The sequence below is a fragment of the Ursus arctos genome, unplaced genomic scaffold (genome assembly GCF_023065955.2).
Source record: "Ursus arctos isolate Adak ecotype North America unplaced genomic scaffold, UrsArc2.0 scaffold_16, whole genome shotgun sequence".
Classification (NCBI taxonomy): Eukaryota; Metazoa; Chordata; class Mammalia; order Carnivora; family Ursidae; genus Ursus; species Ursus arctos.
This window is the reverse complement of record NW_026622830.1, coordinates 20,917,213-20,933,579: the sequence shown is the minus strand read 5'-3', so window position 1 is coordinate 20,933,579 and position 16,367 is coordinate 20,917,213. Positions and strand designations below refer to the sequence as shown.

General features: G+C 47.6%; 1 protein-coding gene across 3 annotated transcripts in view; it reads right to left on the bottom strand.

Annotated features, from left to right (window-relative positions):
* TTI1 (TELO2 interacting protein 1) overlaps positions 1-16,367 on the bottom strand; it is a 44,439-nt gene that overhangs the window by 14,690 nt on the left and 13,382 nt on the right. For all 3 annotated transcript variants that reach the window (XM_026503483.4, XM_057312529.1, XM_057312528.1), the window contains 4 exons: positions 11,180-13,515; positions 6,472-6,681; positions 3,391-3,539; positions 453-593 (listed from right to left, as the gene is read on the bottom strand). In XM_026503483.4, coding sequence (XP_026359268.2) covers positions 453-593; positions 3,391-3,539; positions 6,472-6,681; positions 11,180-13,481 — 2,802 coding nt within the window. In that variant the 5' untranslated portion in view covers positions 13,482-13,515. The remainder of the gene's footprint in view (positions 1-452; positions 594-3,390; positions 3,540-6,471; positions 6,682-11,179; positions 13,516-16,367) is intronic.

The following is a 16,367-nucleotide window of genomic DNA, read 5'->3' as shown; positions in this document are numbered from 1 at the left end:
CACTGCTAGAACCTAGGCCCCTTCACCTTGACTCCTGTGGAGTGCAAAGAACATGGGCACAAACTCACAGATTTGGGTTCTATCACTTACTAGCTGTGTGATCTTGAGAAAATCCCTGAACTTCTCTGAGCTTATTTCCTCCTCTGTCAAAAATGGGGAGAATAGTAGCTACCTTGCAAAGCTGCTGTGAGGAGATGAGCTCACGCGTGAGGAAGTGCCAAGCACACAGTGGGTACTCGATAAATACTGGCGATCCTTTTCATCTGCTATTTCCTTCTGCTTCTAACTCAAGAGGAGACGGACTTTTACTTTCTTCTTTGTGCCTTTCTTATTTTGCTATGCTTTCTTCAAGGATCAGCTGAAATGAGCACGAAGCCCCAAAGACACAGCTGCGCTCTGTGCTGACTGCCCCCTGCCCCCCGCACGGCTGGCAGGGTGGGGCGTCTGCCTACCTTGAAGGCTCTGAGCACCACCAGGGGGTCGTCATTGGTGAGTCGGTGCACAAGTGAGGGCCAGGCCCGATGAGCCAAGGGAAGGAGCTGGTTCTTGTGGGACTGCAGAACAACCACACACAGATCCAGCACATCCAAGACCTGAAAGCAGAGGGTGTGATTTCAGCAGAGTAGGAGGTCGTCACGGGAAGAGTGGGAGAGTGTTCCCAGACATTCCTAGAGGTGGAAATGGCAGCAGGGAAGACCCAGAGCAGGGAGGGCTTGCAGGCCTTAGGGAACTAAAGCAGGGCTGCGTGCAGCATGACACAGGAGGGGTAAGAGGGGCCTGACCGTGAGAGTGTCACGTTACGAATTTTTTATTTTGTACTAAGTGCAGTGGGGAGCCATCAGAATGGTTTCAGCAGGAAAGTGCCATGATACCATTAATGTCTGAAAAAGGTCATTCTGGCTGCTGAGTGGGGGAGGGGCCTGCGGCAGGAGAGAGATGCGGGCAAGCAGGCCCCTCAGGAAGCGGGCAGGAGAGGACGGGGATGCGGCCACAGGGTGGTGGCAGAGGAGGGAAGGTCTGAGGTCTGTCCTGGAAGTGGGTCTGTGCGGAATGAGTATATGAGGTGTGTATATGAATGTGTGTAGATGCTGGTGGCCCCCAATATTGGGGGCAATAAAAAGAGATATCCAAAGGGGCTGCCTGGAGTCAGGCTTAGCCACCGAATGGATGCAGGCGGAGACAGGAGCTAGGGAGGGGAGGATGCTGAGAGGCTGGGTGAGGTCGTGTTCTCCTTCTTCTAGAGGCCAAGTAGGCAGCTGAGATACAGGTCCACCTCAGAAGAAAGGTCTGGGGTGGTCTAGATGTAAACTGGATTTTTTACCCTCTCTGAGAATACATGTCCTGATCAGAGGAGCCTACCGGCCTGCCTCAGTGTCACTGGCAGGAGTCACGACGATGAGCAGTGTGGCCTTTCCTCCCAGAAACGGGCTGGCCTTCACAGAGCGGGGGGGGGGGGGGGGGGGTGCACAGCTGAGTCAGACAGTGAGGTCTAACATCGAGCAGTGAACCCTGCTGGATGTCTACTATGTGCTGGTCACACTGAGACTGGAACAGTAACAAAGAACAAAGAGGGCCCGCCCGTGAGGGGGAACAGGTGGGCAGGCAGGACAGCAAGAGAAACGTCGGCATATAGCATACAGCAGAGCAGCCCAGTGGAAATGGTGCTGCTATCACTGGCTTCACGTGAGTTCTGTCACTAACTGGGGAAGTTACATCAGACGCCATTGATTCCAAGACAGACATTTCCTTCTTCTGCCTCAAATGTTCATCTCCTTGCCCTTGCCCCTTTGCATGGCTGGCTCCTTCTCAGCCTTTAAGTCTTGGCTCAAATATCACCACGTCGGGGGAGGCCTTCCCCAAAGACCTGGCTGAAATCAGGGCATAAGCTCCGTCTTCTTCAACAGGGTTTGGGACCGAGTAGGCTCTTAACGCATGATCACTGGATGGGTGAATTACTATTTTCTATCACAGAGCCTGCTTATTACCTTCAGAAATTTCTTCACCTTCTAGGTGTGTGTTTGTACATTTCCCTGTGAGAGACAGGAAGTTCCATGAAGGCAGGGATGCCTGCTTCACTTCCTTCTATACGCCGTCTGCCTGACCTGTAGCATCCCACAATAAACACTGGGTGAATGAACGAATGAATGTGTGTGTGCCATAACTGATGCTAACTGTTTCGTATTTATAATCAACAACCCAGCAAGGCAGGAACCATCACATCCATTTTACAGGAGAAGCAGAGTCTTAAAAAGGTGAAGTAACGTGCTCAAGGTCACAGAGACAGAGCCAGGATGTGAACTCAGGTATGCAGGTCTGACTCTAACGCTGGTGATCTCAGTAACTACGGTGTGGACACAGCTGCCACAGAGCCTCCATAAATGGGAAGACACTCGGCTAATGTATCACCCAGACATCTACAATCAAGCCTCACGTATAGCAGGCACTCAAAGAGTACTTGCTGAGTGGAACAAGAGATGAATGCTAAGAAGTGTCTCCGGGAAAACGAAACAAATTCCACAAAGCACAGACCCTGAGATCTGAGATGATCCTGGATCGGGGTTTTGTAGCAGGGCAGCGTACTCTCTTCGCTAACAGTAACTCACTGAGGCAGCTGTCCTTCTCACACCTGCTTGGGGGTGGGCAGGACCAGGCCCTTCTGTGAGAGCTTCTCCCAGGTGATTCTGAAAGCCCTGTCCCCACGCCCACCCGCCCCGCTGTCCAGTTTCACTATTGCACGGTTTAAGTCCTCGCTGACGGGGCTGCTGCTTGGGGAACTGCCAGCAAACGAGGAAGTATAATGAAGAACTGTGGGTGTTTTTCCAGGGATGGGGCCAGAGTCAGGCTTGGAAGAATGACTGCTTCCAAGGATTAAAACCTGCCTCCCACATTAAGTCACTCCAGAAAATGATATCCTTTCCAAAGCATAGGACTTCCTTTCCCTTGGAGAGTCAACGGATGTCCAAAACTATGTAGTTTTTTTTTTTTTAAAGATTTTATTTATTTATTCGACAGAGATAGAGACAGCCAGCGAGAGAGGGAACACAAGCAGGGGGAGTGGGAGAGGAAGAAGCAGGCTCATAGCAGAAGAGCCTGATGTGGGGCTCGATCCCAGATCGCCGGGATCACGCCCTGAGCCGAAGGCAGACGCTTAACCGCTGTGCCACCCAGGCGCCCCAAAACTATGTAGTTTTTTAATTCTACAAAAGGGACTTAGCTCCCTTTTGGCATCTGAGCTGACACAGAAGGACGTGAGGCTGTCACCCCACAGATAAATTCTTCCTGATGCCTTCTCTTGGCCACCACACATGGGCCAGGAGATAAGGGCAGCCTCTTGCTCACCCGTGCAGTCACTGCTGCCGTGCAAATGCAGGGAAAGGGCTGCACACTGACCTTCAAGCGGATTTTCAGATTTGCATCTGACAACAAGTGGACGCAGCGCTCCATCACGTGTGTGGCTATCTGGATCTGCACCGGCAGTGGCGGTGCCACATCGGGCCCAGGGTCATGCTCGTCTGCCTTCGGAGGCTCTGACTGCTCCTCTGGAAAAAAGCATAACCGGGGACAGGGTTTTATGACAGACGCCCCACTTCAACACGATCTCCCAGCCTCAGATGCAGGAACAGCATTTACAAGGGAAAATGTCTAGGAACTGATCCTAAGGAAACCATATAAAATTTGGGTCAAACTATGAGTCAAGGTAGTCACCAGAGCATTAACTATAACGGCTAAAAACCGGGGGTGGGGTGGGGTGGGGAGAACCCCTCCATGGCCACTGAAGGGGAAATAATTATATAAGCCACGGTACCTCCCTATAATGACACATCATGAGGGCCCCCAAATTTGTGTTTACTGAGGGCTTTAACAACAAGGGAAAACGTTTATGAAAGAATATTGTGTTAAAAAGAGAAAAGCACTATATAAAATTGCATGCGCAGTGGGAGCACTATAAATTTTTTGCATAGCAGGAAGGACAACGAGATACTAACAGAGATGGGGTCATGAGATCATATAGGATTTTAATTTTTTTCCTGTACCTTCAGTCTTTTTTAAAATTTCCATTAATAAATATTTCAAATAAAAATGTAAGAGGGCGACATTCTAATTTGGAGCCCTGAGGCTGGGCAGCTCTCTGGCTGGCCTCTGCTCTGACCTTTACCCTTTCTTTCTTCTTGGTTCGTTCTTAGACTAAGAGGCTCGTGTGTCTCCTCCACCAGCCTGTGAGATCTTTCGATGGCCAAGATCAGGCCTTAGTGATGTCTGTGTGAGAGATACCAGCAGGGCAGCTTGGCGCAATACACAGGGAAGGGGTTTGGTCAAGGAGGTCAGTTCAAGTCCTGCCTGTACACCTATTAGCAACCCTCTCATCCTACATTACTTCATCTGGAAAAAAGGTATAAAGCACGCACACCTCATTTGCTTGTTGGGAGTTAAATAAGAGGAATGTCACCAGCTATTAGCATTCTTTCACTGCCTAGAGTGCTGCGTTGCACGATAGGTATCAGTCCGTATATTCAAATAACGAAAAGACCTGAGAATTGCATGAAACCCAGGCCAAAATCCCTACCCTGAAAAATTTTCCTCAACTTACAGCCCCCAGCTCCGTACCCACCTCCAGCCCCCACTACTAGCTGTGCTCATTTCCACTGAGCTGAACGTTGTTTCCTTCACTTCTTCCCATTTCTGTTTCCTCTGCTGGAAAAAACAGAATCTTATAGCAGAGGCCACACCTGTCTCTACCAGATGCTGAAAAGATAAATGAAAATGCATTTGTAGATTGCTTGGATTTCTTGGAGAAAGGGACCTCAGACACACGAGGTGCTTTCATTGTGGCTAAAACAAAAAACACATGTCAAACCAACATCAAGCCAAACATTCTTTATAATGCCAAGTGTGTGGTGTGTACTTGATGAATGATAATTATAAGAATGATAAGGCTGTGCTTTTCTTCCCAGAGGAGGATTTGTTGTTTGAAAGTCACCTATTGCACAATGTTATTTGAGGGATGTGGATTTTTCCATTACTGGGAGAAAGGTTGATTCATTCAGTCTGCTCCTAGCCAACATCAACTCAAACCAGAAGATCCTCATCGTGAAAGAACGGATTCACAGACAATACCAGAATTTCAAACAAGAATGGCAAATCTGGATTACAGGGGATCAGGATGCCTCCCCTCCCTCTGGGTCTCCAGGTTTTGGTGTGGGGTGCAGGTCAGGCAAAGAAAGACTGGGTTGGCTTAAGAAATAAAACTGAGAAGAAAAGGCCTGATAATAGACTTCTGATCAGAAAACTGTCCTCGAGGAGGGCAACGACTCTGTTCCGCATAAATCATTACCCGGGCTCCGTGATAATTCCCTGACACACCAGAGGAACTGGTGGTAGTCAGTTGCATTGAACGACTATTTCCTGTTCTCCTGGAAGTACTGGTTTCAGTTCACCAGTGTCTCCTCGGAGTGGAGACCACCAAAAAGGAAAAAGAATCCTGCTCAATTCCAACCTAACAAACTAATTTGGGACTCAGTTCCATTTAGGATAGTTCTGAGACCACCAAGCTCATTATGACTTGGCATTTTATATTTGCAGAGGAGATTCTAACAATTTATTAATCCTTCCGTGACCTGAAGCTCCAGATCGAGCTTGTGAATAAAACAACAGGCTGGGGCTTCAACTAGCCTGAACTCCCTTCTCCTTTATCATATAAATAGGTAAGAAAAACAGTGAAATCTCCCCCCACGAATAAATAAATGGACAAAGCATATGAATAGACAATGGGCACAAGAAAAACATTGTCAGGAACGGAACATATAGGAAAATATTCGACCTTGCCTGTCATCAAAGAAATGCAAAGTCAAATATCAAGAATCATTTTTCACCTATTAATTTAGCAAGAAGTGAAACTCGTAATGGCCAGTGTTGGCAAGGTTGTGGTACAACCAGTGTTAATCCCGCACTGCTGAAGGGAAGGTATAAATTGACACAACCTTTCTGGAAGGCAATTTGGCAAGCCTAAAAAAATGTTCATATCCTTGACCCAGAAATCCCACTTCTGGGATTTATAAAGAAATATGCAAAAAAAGGGAAAAGGTCACGTGCACAGAATCATCCACTGCCGTACTGTTTATTAGAGTGAAAAGCTAGAAGCAACCCGAACTCCCCACAGGGGAATGGATACTTAGTAGCAGCTATTAAAACATTAATTATGAAAACTCTATAGCAACGTGGAGAGTTGCTGATTATATAAGTAAGTGCAAAAAGGGTATAATGCATTTAAACTGTGGCTGTGACCACATACAAACAGGTCTGCGACAAAAAAAGAATGGGATAAGATGGCACGAAAAAATGAGGATGCTTCTGTTGAGCACGGTGGGGTGATGAGTGACTTTTCTGATTTCCAAACTTTCCGTAATGAGATCTCGTGCTTATACTAATCTGCTTCATAAAGAAAAAACTGGCTAAGTCAAAATAAATAGTTACCTTCTTCGTTATCGAAATCTGAGACATTTCCATCTGCCACATCCTTTTCTTTGAGGTAGTTCAGCAAAAATTGTTCAATGTCTTCTGCTGTGGTGGAATTCCCAAGTCCTTTCTCAGGAGCTGCTGGTCTTCGGCTCAAATGACTTCCCTCCTCCCCTGCACTCTGCTCTTGGGGTTGCCCGAGGTCACCTGTGTCTGAGAACCACTGGGCTGAAAATAAAATGTTATAACGATCACCACGGTCATTGACAATAGGCACTGGGACTCTAGGAGTAGAATAAGCTCTCTGCCGTGGCCTGCGTGGCCCCACGTGATCCGGCCTCTCCAACCTTATCTTCCAACTACTCCCAGTTGCCCCATCTTCCCATTCCTCCAATGTGGCAGGTGTTTTCTGACCCCAGAACGTTTTGCATATGCTGTTCTTTCTGTCTGGAGTACTTTCCCCACGACATCAAACCTGGCTAATTCCAATTCACCTTTCATGTCTCAATACACATAGAACTTGCCTGGTAAAGCCATCCCTTGACTTCCCAATCCAATTTAGGTCCCTATAGGCTGTCTTATATAGTACCGTCTTCTTTCCTTTCATAGCAACTCGCCATGATTTGTAATTACATTTCTCTTGAGTGCACCATTTAGTGTCTGAATCTCCCACTAGATTCTATGCTCCACTGATCGCCACTGGAATCCAACATGCCCAGCATGGAGTGGGTGCTCAAAATGTATGCTGAACGAGGAAATATGCTAGACTGGAGAATACATATAAGTGACAGAATTCTGAGTACAGGATGCACACTCCTCATGAGCAGAGGACACGCTCTACAGAGTCTTGGAATGGACACAGCCCCTCACATCTGTACTTCTGATAGAAAACGCTGGCACAGTCTCTCCAAAGCTTTTCCTTCTTCAGGATGCGCCAATATTTCTGATGTGACACCGCAGAATAAGCCTGAAACATCACTGAAGCGGTGGTTTTCAAACTGTGCCTTGAGAAGCCCTAAGGGTTCTGCAGGAATGTCTCGGGGCCACAACAGGGAGGGCCCCAAGAGACAGCATGCTACAGGGGGTGGGCCCAGGGCTTCTAACTCCTCTCTAACCCAATGGCTCTGATTTCAACTATTTTTGTATACTGGGGTTCCCCTAGGGCTTCAAAAAAGGCTCTTAACACTTAAAGAAACAAAAACAAAAAACCCTCCCAGAAAACCCCAGTGTGAATTTTCACCTTTTTACACACAGCAGGAAAAATGCTTCCGATAACCTCTAGCACCTGCTAATCTCCTTTCTATCAAGGAGCATGTGCACAGAGCCGAAGGAACAGCAGATGGGAGGTGCCAAGGCCAGGCAAATGGGAACAGCAGACCGCAAATGCTGGGTTGAGAGTCTTCACTCTAGAACCTAAATGTCCTATATGTAGGGGATCAATTATGCCATTTCTTCAATGCTCCGTCCCCAGACATAAGTCAGGCCCCAGTATACTCCAAGGGATTGCATTCCCAATAAGTTAGAATCAGGACTTAGCATTTGCAATGCTCGAAGTAGATATGCTGCAAAGATCTCTACAATTAGGCTATTACCAGACATTAAAGTCTTGGCTTACAAATGGCTTTTAAACATGAAAAGAAGCTCAGCCACACTCTTAATATAAATTAAACTATAATAAAGTGCTATTTTTCTCCGATTGGATAAGCAAGGATTACCAAAAAGCTCGGGAATATAGTGGAGATGAGGGTGTGGCAAAATCAGCACTCCGCCACACCGCTGATAGGAGTTGAAATTGGTGCGACCTCTTTGTAGAGCAGTTTGAAACTCTCCATCCAGAACTTAAATGTAGGACGCCTGGCTGGCTCACTCAGTGGAGCATGTGACTTTTGATCTCGGGTTGTGAGTTCGAGCCCCACAGTGGGAACAGAGATTAGTTAAAAACAACAACAACAACAACAACATCAAAAACCAGATTAAATGTTCTGTCCTCTCAGCTAGTACTCCTCCCTAGGAATTTACCCTATTGATACACTCAGACATGTTCAAATTGACCTATAAAGATATTCCTGCAGCTTTTTTTTTTTTTTTTCTGGTGGTGGTGGCAAAAGAATGGAAACAATCAAAATCTCCACCAAGAAAGGACCATTTGCGTAAACTGTGTGCAGCCACACGACAGAATCCGATGCAGCCGTGAAAACGTGGAGGCAGCCCTCTCAGGGCTGCGGGGTGGCACGGCCTCTTTCTTACCTACAAAGCTACCCTAGTCTTGTTGCTCTGCGTCATTGGCCAACTGGTAGGTCGTGCTCAGCAGTAACTGAACCGAGGGCTCTCGCCCTCACTGTGGCACCTAATGCTTTTAGCCAACGGCTGTGAAACACTGGTATTTACGGTAACTCCGTTTCCTAAAACACGTGCTGGGTCCTTTGAAGACTTTCTAGAGGTTCTCTGAGACCACGCTTCCACTCCCATCTTAACAGAGTGGCCATCAGTTGGGTCAAGATCTCAGACAGCCCCGTGTCTGTGGGGAGTCTGCTTGAGATTCTGTCTCCCTTTCCCTCTACACCCCCCCTTCTCTTGCTCTCTCAAAATGAAATAAAAAATAAGAGCGTGGCCATCGGTGAGACAACTCAAAGACAAACAGAAACGGCAGCACGCAGTGCCACTCTGATTCACGCACGACGGACCAACTCTACTTCAGGGCTGCTCACCGTTCCACATGCAAGTATATTTGGGGTGATTTCAACACTTTCAGGAAAGCCATCCCCCATTTTGCTTCATTCCCTAGGATGCCCTCAAGTCAATGTTAACCATCCTTGTTTTTTTCTCTACAGTGGAGACCCTTCCTCTTCCGCTTCAATTAAAAAGTAAATAAATAAAGCGCTACATGGACTTCTCCTTTCTAGGTGACCAAAGACATCAGCAACCCAAGACAATTCAATTTTCAAGGCCCCAACTGAGGTATCTCCTGAGAGGATATATTTAATAGGCCTTTTCTCAATGCAGTTTTAAAATCTCAAACTGACACGTAATCTAGTTCCCCAACGCACTAAAGGTGGAAGTCTGGGCTAGCTTTGGACCACGGAAGCCGTCAGTCTCAGCAGTGCTGCCGCGAGGGCAGGAGCCCACTCCTTCTCGGTCACTGCTGACGTCCCAGAGACTAGTCCACTCCAGAGACTTCCGAGTGGTGGAAATAAAATACAAACTCCTTCCCTTGGTCCACAAGGCCATGCGGGGTTTATCCACGCCCTGCCTGCCTGCCAGCTTTATCTTGTATCACTCTCTCCACAATGGCCGCTCTACCAGGCCCTGAAGTCCTCTCTTCCCTCCACATCTTTGCACCTGTTCCTTTGGCCTGAAGGTGCTTAAAAAACCATAAAAAGGATAGGACAGCTCCATACATACTGAGGGGCCCTTCTCAGCCTTCAGGTCTCAGCTCTCGCGTTGCTTCCTCAGAGAAGCCCTCCCTGATCACTCTAAGTATCCTAGCCCTGTTCCTCTCTTGCATCAGGTTGTCTATTTTCTTCATAGTGCTTATTAGACTCTGAAATGAACTTGTTTAATGATTTACTTGTCATCTCTTTTGCAGGAGCAAGAAAGCTGCATGAGTTGATTCGTCTTGCTCACTGCTATATCCTGATTACTAAGCACAGTGTCTGACACATGGCAGCCACTCTTTATTAAACAAATGAATAAAAGAACATTTAGATGGCATGCGAATGTTCATGAATGAATGAATGAACACTGGAAATGGTATTAAGTACAGAGCAGACAACGGTCTCTGTTCTAGTCGCCCTCCTTGCTGTGACAAACTTTCTTACGTGATCTTGGCTTTCTTGGCTGACAAAATGAGGTCAGTGACATTTCCCCCTACCATGGAGGCTATTAGTACTGAGATAAATACTAGAGATATGGTCTTTGGATAAAAGGAACTCAAGTACACAGCACGTTATTTTTTTCATTCCAAGACTATCTACTTGAGAGATTCTTTTTCTTATTGTCCAAAACTTTGCCATTTTAACACCTCCAATAGACACCCAACAGGACCAAAAGGAAGGAGAGAAACTCAAACCACCTTATACTAATTAAAAGGTTAAAAGAAAGTTTCTAGACCTCTGTCCAGCATGGTAGTCACTAGCTACATGTGGTTATTTAAGTTAAAACAAAGAATTCAGTGCCTCAGCTACACTAGCCACATGCATCTGGTGGCTACCGTAATGGACAGAACATATATAGAATATTTCCATCATCACAGGAAGTTCTAGTGGACAGTAATGCTCTAGCTCCTCTGTGGACTGAGTAATTCCTGTTACTCCTGTTCTCCATTAGCACAGATACTGTGAACCCCATGTGTTGTCAGCAGTTTGGTACACTGAAAAGAACAAAACTGTCATAAATCCTGACTTTACTCCTTATTACCTGTGTGACCCTGGCTAAGTCAATCTCAGTGAGCCTTAGTTCTTCTTTTCTGTAGAATAAAAATGATGTTTACATTTAGTCTGCAGGGTTTATGTCCCTGACACAGAGCAGGAGCTCAATATATGGTAGAGGTTATTAAAAGTATATATATATAAAAAGCAGTGGAACCCTGGCGTAACATGTAGGGCTGGACCGACAACTAGTCAAGTAATGTCCTCCATAGCATAACTACACACACACACAAAATAATAGGCAAACAAGGGCACTAGGCCTTCCCCCAAATTGGCATTAAAAAGGGCTCTGAATGTACCTAATGCTGCCAGCAGGGCATGCAGGACACCGACAAAGGAAGTAGCTCTCTTATCATAAAATTGGTCCAGAGTGGCCAAGACATCCTGAACCACATCTGCCACCAAAGGCAGCAGGCTAGCATCCGAGTTCCACAGCATGACTTCCAAGACCTTTGGGGTATGGGGGTGCAGAGACAAATGACGCAGATTTAAAGAGATCCCATTCACCAAATAGTCGGAATTTTGATTGATCAGGTGCTGCACAGAGTCGTAGCCACAAGCGTGGCAAATGTCCATCATGGCGCTGGTGGCTGCCTGACTAATGAGCAAGGTTTGGTCCCCAGCCTTCTCCAGTACTGGATAGAGTGCTGACATCAAGAGCAAACGAAAGTCTTTTCCTAGTGCGTACGCAAAGCGGCCAATCCCTTCCAACTGGATGCATATTTGCCAGATGTTGCTGTTCATGGAGCAGATAGTGGGACTTGGCTGTGAGAAGGCTGGAAAAGAGGTAACTTGGCAGGTGTGTGCACCAGATGTGATGGCCTGGAGGCCTGCCTGCTTCATTGTTAGCTCCTCTCCCACTTCTTCAGATTCTATACAAGTGATCAAATACCAGTTTTCCTGACTTGTGTATTCTTCCAGTATAGATGTCACGATCTCCCTCAGTTCCTCGGGGCTTGTCTTAATGTGGTTTTCATGAAGATTCTCCACCTCCAGCCCAGCAGCCCCCACCACCAGCTCATTCAGGATCATGGCGGCTTGCTTCCGGTAAACCACAGATTCGCGGTACAGCGCCATAAACTGATCCACGAGCAAATACAGGTCCCCGTAAAAGCCAAGAAGCTGACACAGCTGCTGCAGGAGCAGGAAAAGCCTTTCGTCAGTGAAGAAGCGGAAGTATCTCCTCTGCATTGGGCTCCACGGCTGCGGAGCCACGGTCTCTGGAGAAGCGCTCAGATGACCAGAATTCCAGCGCCGCTCTTCAACAACTTTGATGTCAGTCACATCTAATTCTAGCACTTGGATGAGCGCTTTGGAAAGGCGCTCAAGATGGGCCACAGAGCGGAGGACAAAGTTCACTCTGGGGCCCAAGAGTTTCAGATAACCGAGTAACAAGGAGAGTGTAGAGAATTTGCCCTGATCGTCCTGGGAGTTCATGAGGCGGGGAAGAGACGTGGCGAGGGAATGCAGATTTTCTGACAAGATGTCAGCAAAGGCTCTGTTGCCGACCACTACTTTCTGATCTGCAAAACGTCTCAGAGCTTTATTGCACTGGGCTTGGACTTCGGGACTCTCATCATTTACTAGACCCACCAAAGCCTTCAGAAGGGGTCCAGCTGATCTGACCAGGGACTGACTGCACTTCAAAAGAAGGGCCTCGACCAGTTCGATCAGTGCCAGCCTCACCTTCCAGTGTGGGTGGACTGAAACACACTCAATTATCTTTTTAATAAGGATAGTCAGCTTGTCGCTGGTGTTTTTTACCCACCTGGCTTCCCTGTGAACCATCAGCTCTGCGACTCTGTGCTCTACTGCAGCCTTTGGCTGGACCTCTGAGATCCTTTCGAGCTGTTCATCGGCCATAATGAAACTCACTGTCTTGTAAAAGAGCTTCAGGGAAGACACGACAATGCTGTGCCCTTGTTTAAAGTCTCCTGTGATCACCCTGGTCAGTGCCATTGAGATTCCAGGTAAAAAAGAAGCAAACAAATCCCCCAGCTGCTTTTGCTCAAGCTCATCCAAGGACCTCGGATGGTCTTGACAGTCGCACTGAAAGAGTAGAACCTGTAAACATTGTAAGGCAGCAATTTTAATTTGCTTTGATTTCTCCTGTTCTGCTAGGTCCAACAGTAAAGACACGGCAAATCCTAAACGAGGCAGGATGGAGGGCTCGTAAAAAGCCAGAATGATGTCCCCATAAGCCGAGTGCATTAATGTGCTGAGGCCCCGGATCACGGCCAATTTCAACTCCTCGGACACAGCGGCGGGTTTTTGGGAGTTGGGCGAATACAGACAAGCAGAGAGTTCCGAGAAGAGTTCCTGGAGAAGTTCTTGTTCCTTCACACACGTCGAAGAGAGGACAAACGTGAGGCACTCCACCACGCTCTGGATCAAGCGCTCTCTTTTGGGACCGGGCGTCTTCAGCGTAAACCGCAGAGGGAAGAGGACGTACTGCTGCAGCTCCTGGAGGGCGGAGTCACTCACGGCTTGTAATCGCGCCTGCAGGTGCTCCACGTTCTCCACTGTCTGCGTCTTTGTGAGCTGAACACAGACCGGGCGTAAGGCGCCGAAGGCCTCCTCGGGAGTATCGAAAACTGCCATTGCGCAGCGGCCTTCTTCTCACTGAGGAAGCATCCTGTGGGCCGAAGGAAGAGCACTTTTCAGTAACGGTCAAGCTCAGAGCAGATACAAAGTAAACCTGCATTTATTCAGTCAACAGACATTTAGTGGGGGCCTACGTGCCAGTCACCGCACAAGGCGCTAGGGGAGCGATGGAAGTGAAGAGAGATGGCTGTTCTTCTCAGGGGGCCGCAGTCTAGTGAGGGAAGCAGCCGGACAGTCACAAGCCAGGCTGCTAAGAATTGGGCCGGGCCCGTGATCGCAGTCCTGAGGGAGCGTGGGAGACCTCTGCGTCAGAAGCCTGGGAAAGCCAGGGTAGGTTTCACAGGAAGAAGATGCGTGAGCCAGACTTGAGGGAGGAATCATGGGAATCTGTGAGCTATGTGAGTCTGGATCCTAACCTGTAGTAGAAATGGAGAGCCAATGAAGGATTTATCTTTTTCTCTTTTTTTTTAATTTAAAGATTTTATTTATGAGAGAGAGAGAGAAAGAGAGAGCGTGCGTGCTCAAGAGCTGGGGGTGGGGGGAGGCAGAGGGAGAGGAAGAAGCAGGCTCTCCACTGAGCAGGGAGCCCAGCACGGGGCTGGATCCCAGGACCCTGGGCCCATGACCTGAGCTGAAGGCAGACGTTAACCGACTGAGCCACCCAGGCGCCCCAGTTTTATCTTTCTGAGGTTGAGGTATAACATTTACAGAGTAAAATGCACTAGTCTTAATGTACAGCTCAGTGGATTTTTGTGATGTAGAGATCTGTGTAACCACCACCCAAAACAAGACAGAGAATATTTCCAGCACCCTAGAAGGCTCCCTCAAGCCCTTTTACAGTTGATTCCTATCTCCCCTGCCCAGCGGTAACCTCTATTCTGACTTCTATCACCACGATTCATTTTGTCTGTTCCTGTCATGGACAGGTTTTAAGCGGAAGTTGATAGGATCAACTTTATGCACTGAGAAGACCCCCTGGCAGCCAGGGATATGGGAGAAGAGTCAGAGCTGGGTGACTAGGAGGAGAACAAAACAGAAGGGAGTTGCCAGAGAAGGGGGAAAAACAGTAGCACAGAGAAATCATGGGAGAAGATGGAGTCCAGCACGATGGAAAGATGGACGGCAGGCAGGCAGTGAAAGGAGACAGGTTCATACGTGAGTGAAGGAACTGAGCAACTTAATACCAGAATCTCTTTTCTCTGTGAGGAGAAATTCAAAGTCATGGGCTGACAGTGAACAAGAAGGGGGAGGGCAGGGTAAACAGAGGGCTTGAGGAGAGAAATAAAAGTCTCAAATATTCTCTTTGGGGAAGCAGAGCATGCTGGGAAGACATAAAAGTGTGGCCCAAGGGTACTGAGGACTGAGCTGAAGCTGGAGACCACAAATGCATACAACTGTAAAACGTTGGCACTGGAGGGAGGTTAGGGATCGTCTAGTCTGGTGGGGTCTGTCAGTCTGTCTGTCTCTCCCAATCTCTCTCTCTTTTGGCTCAGTTTACTGGGGGCTTCTGAAGAGATGATGCCCCTTCCTGTCCCCAACCCAATGAACATTCCAGAGCCGCACAAACTATAGGGCTGGCAGGCAAGTGGTACCTGGTGGGTGTGGGCAAGACTTGCTCAGCCCAGAGAGAGAGTCAGTGCCAGATTTTCCTCCTGGGTCAGGAGAGGGCTCCAGGGCAACAATTAGGCTCTAAAACCCTGGAGAGAGTCTGGTCCACAGACTGTTGCAAGGAAAGGCAACACTGGTCACTGTGAGGCTTGTTGGGAGGATATCCCTTGGTCTCCGTGACTCCTCAAGAAGCTGCAGAAGTGAGAAAGCTCAAATCTGCCCTATCTCAGGCTACTGACGCCAGAAGGCTTGGCCGGGGATTACTGCCATCCCATTGCACCAGCTCACACACGCATGACCCAGAGGCTGCTGTGCCGTCCCCTGCCTGAGGTACTGTAGTTGGAACAACAGAAGGGAAGGAAGATAAGCACTTCATGGGACCCAGCAGTCAGAGGCAGGAAAAGCAAGCAGAGCACTCTCTCAGGTGGTGAGTCTTAGATTAACAAAACCACTAAGGACCACAGACAAGAACCTGAAAAATAATAAGAGCAATAAAGAAGTCTGATCACAAAGTGAATGATATCTCTTTTAGAATTTTATTTTATTTATTTTTTTTTAAATTTTATTCATTTATTTGACAGAGATAGAGACAGCCAGCGAGAGAGGGAACACAAGCAGGGGGAGGGGGAGAGGAAGAAGCAGGCTCATAGCAGAGGAGCCTGACGTGGGGCTCGATCCCACAACGCCGGGATCACGCCCTGAGCCGAAGGCAGACGCTTAACCGCTGTGCCACCCAGGCGCCCCTCTTTTAGAATTTTAAAAACATTATTTTCCACACTGAAAAAGCTCAATCGGTGGGATTTTTTTTAAAAAAGAAGACAGTTAATTCCTGAGATCCCATCAGTGGCCTGGAAGATCAAGTAGAGCTACTTTACAACTCCGAGCAGAAATACAAAGAGACGGGACTCGTGAGACTTGGAGAACCAACATGTAAATAGCTGGGAATTCTGGAAAGAGAGAAAGGACCAGATGGAGGAGCCAGAGCAAATAAACAACCGAAACATTTCCCTGAGCTACAGGAAGATTTGTCTGGAGACTGAAAAGACAGAAGGACATACACTTAGTCGCACTCTGGTAAAATTCCTGTACGCTAAAAGAGACAGAGGAAAATTATACATGCTTTTGGGAGGAAACAAACAAATAACTAAGAAGAAGACTGGCTCTGGCTTTCTCTTCTGCAACAAGGGACACCAGAAGGCAACAGAATAGCATCTACTGACTGCAGTTAAGGACTGTGGCCCCCAAACCCTGTATACAGCCGAGACAGTCACCAGT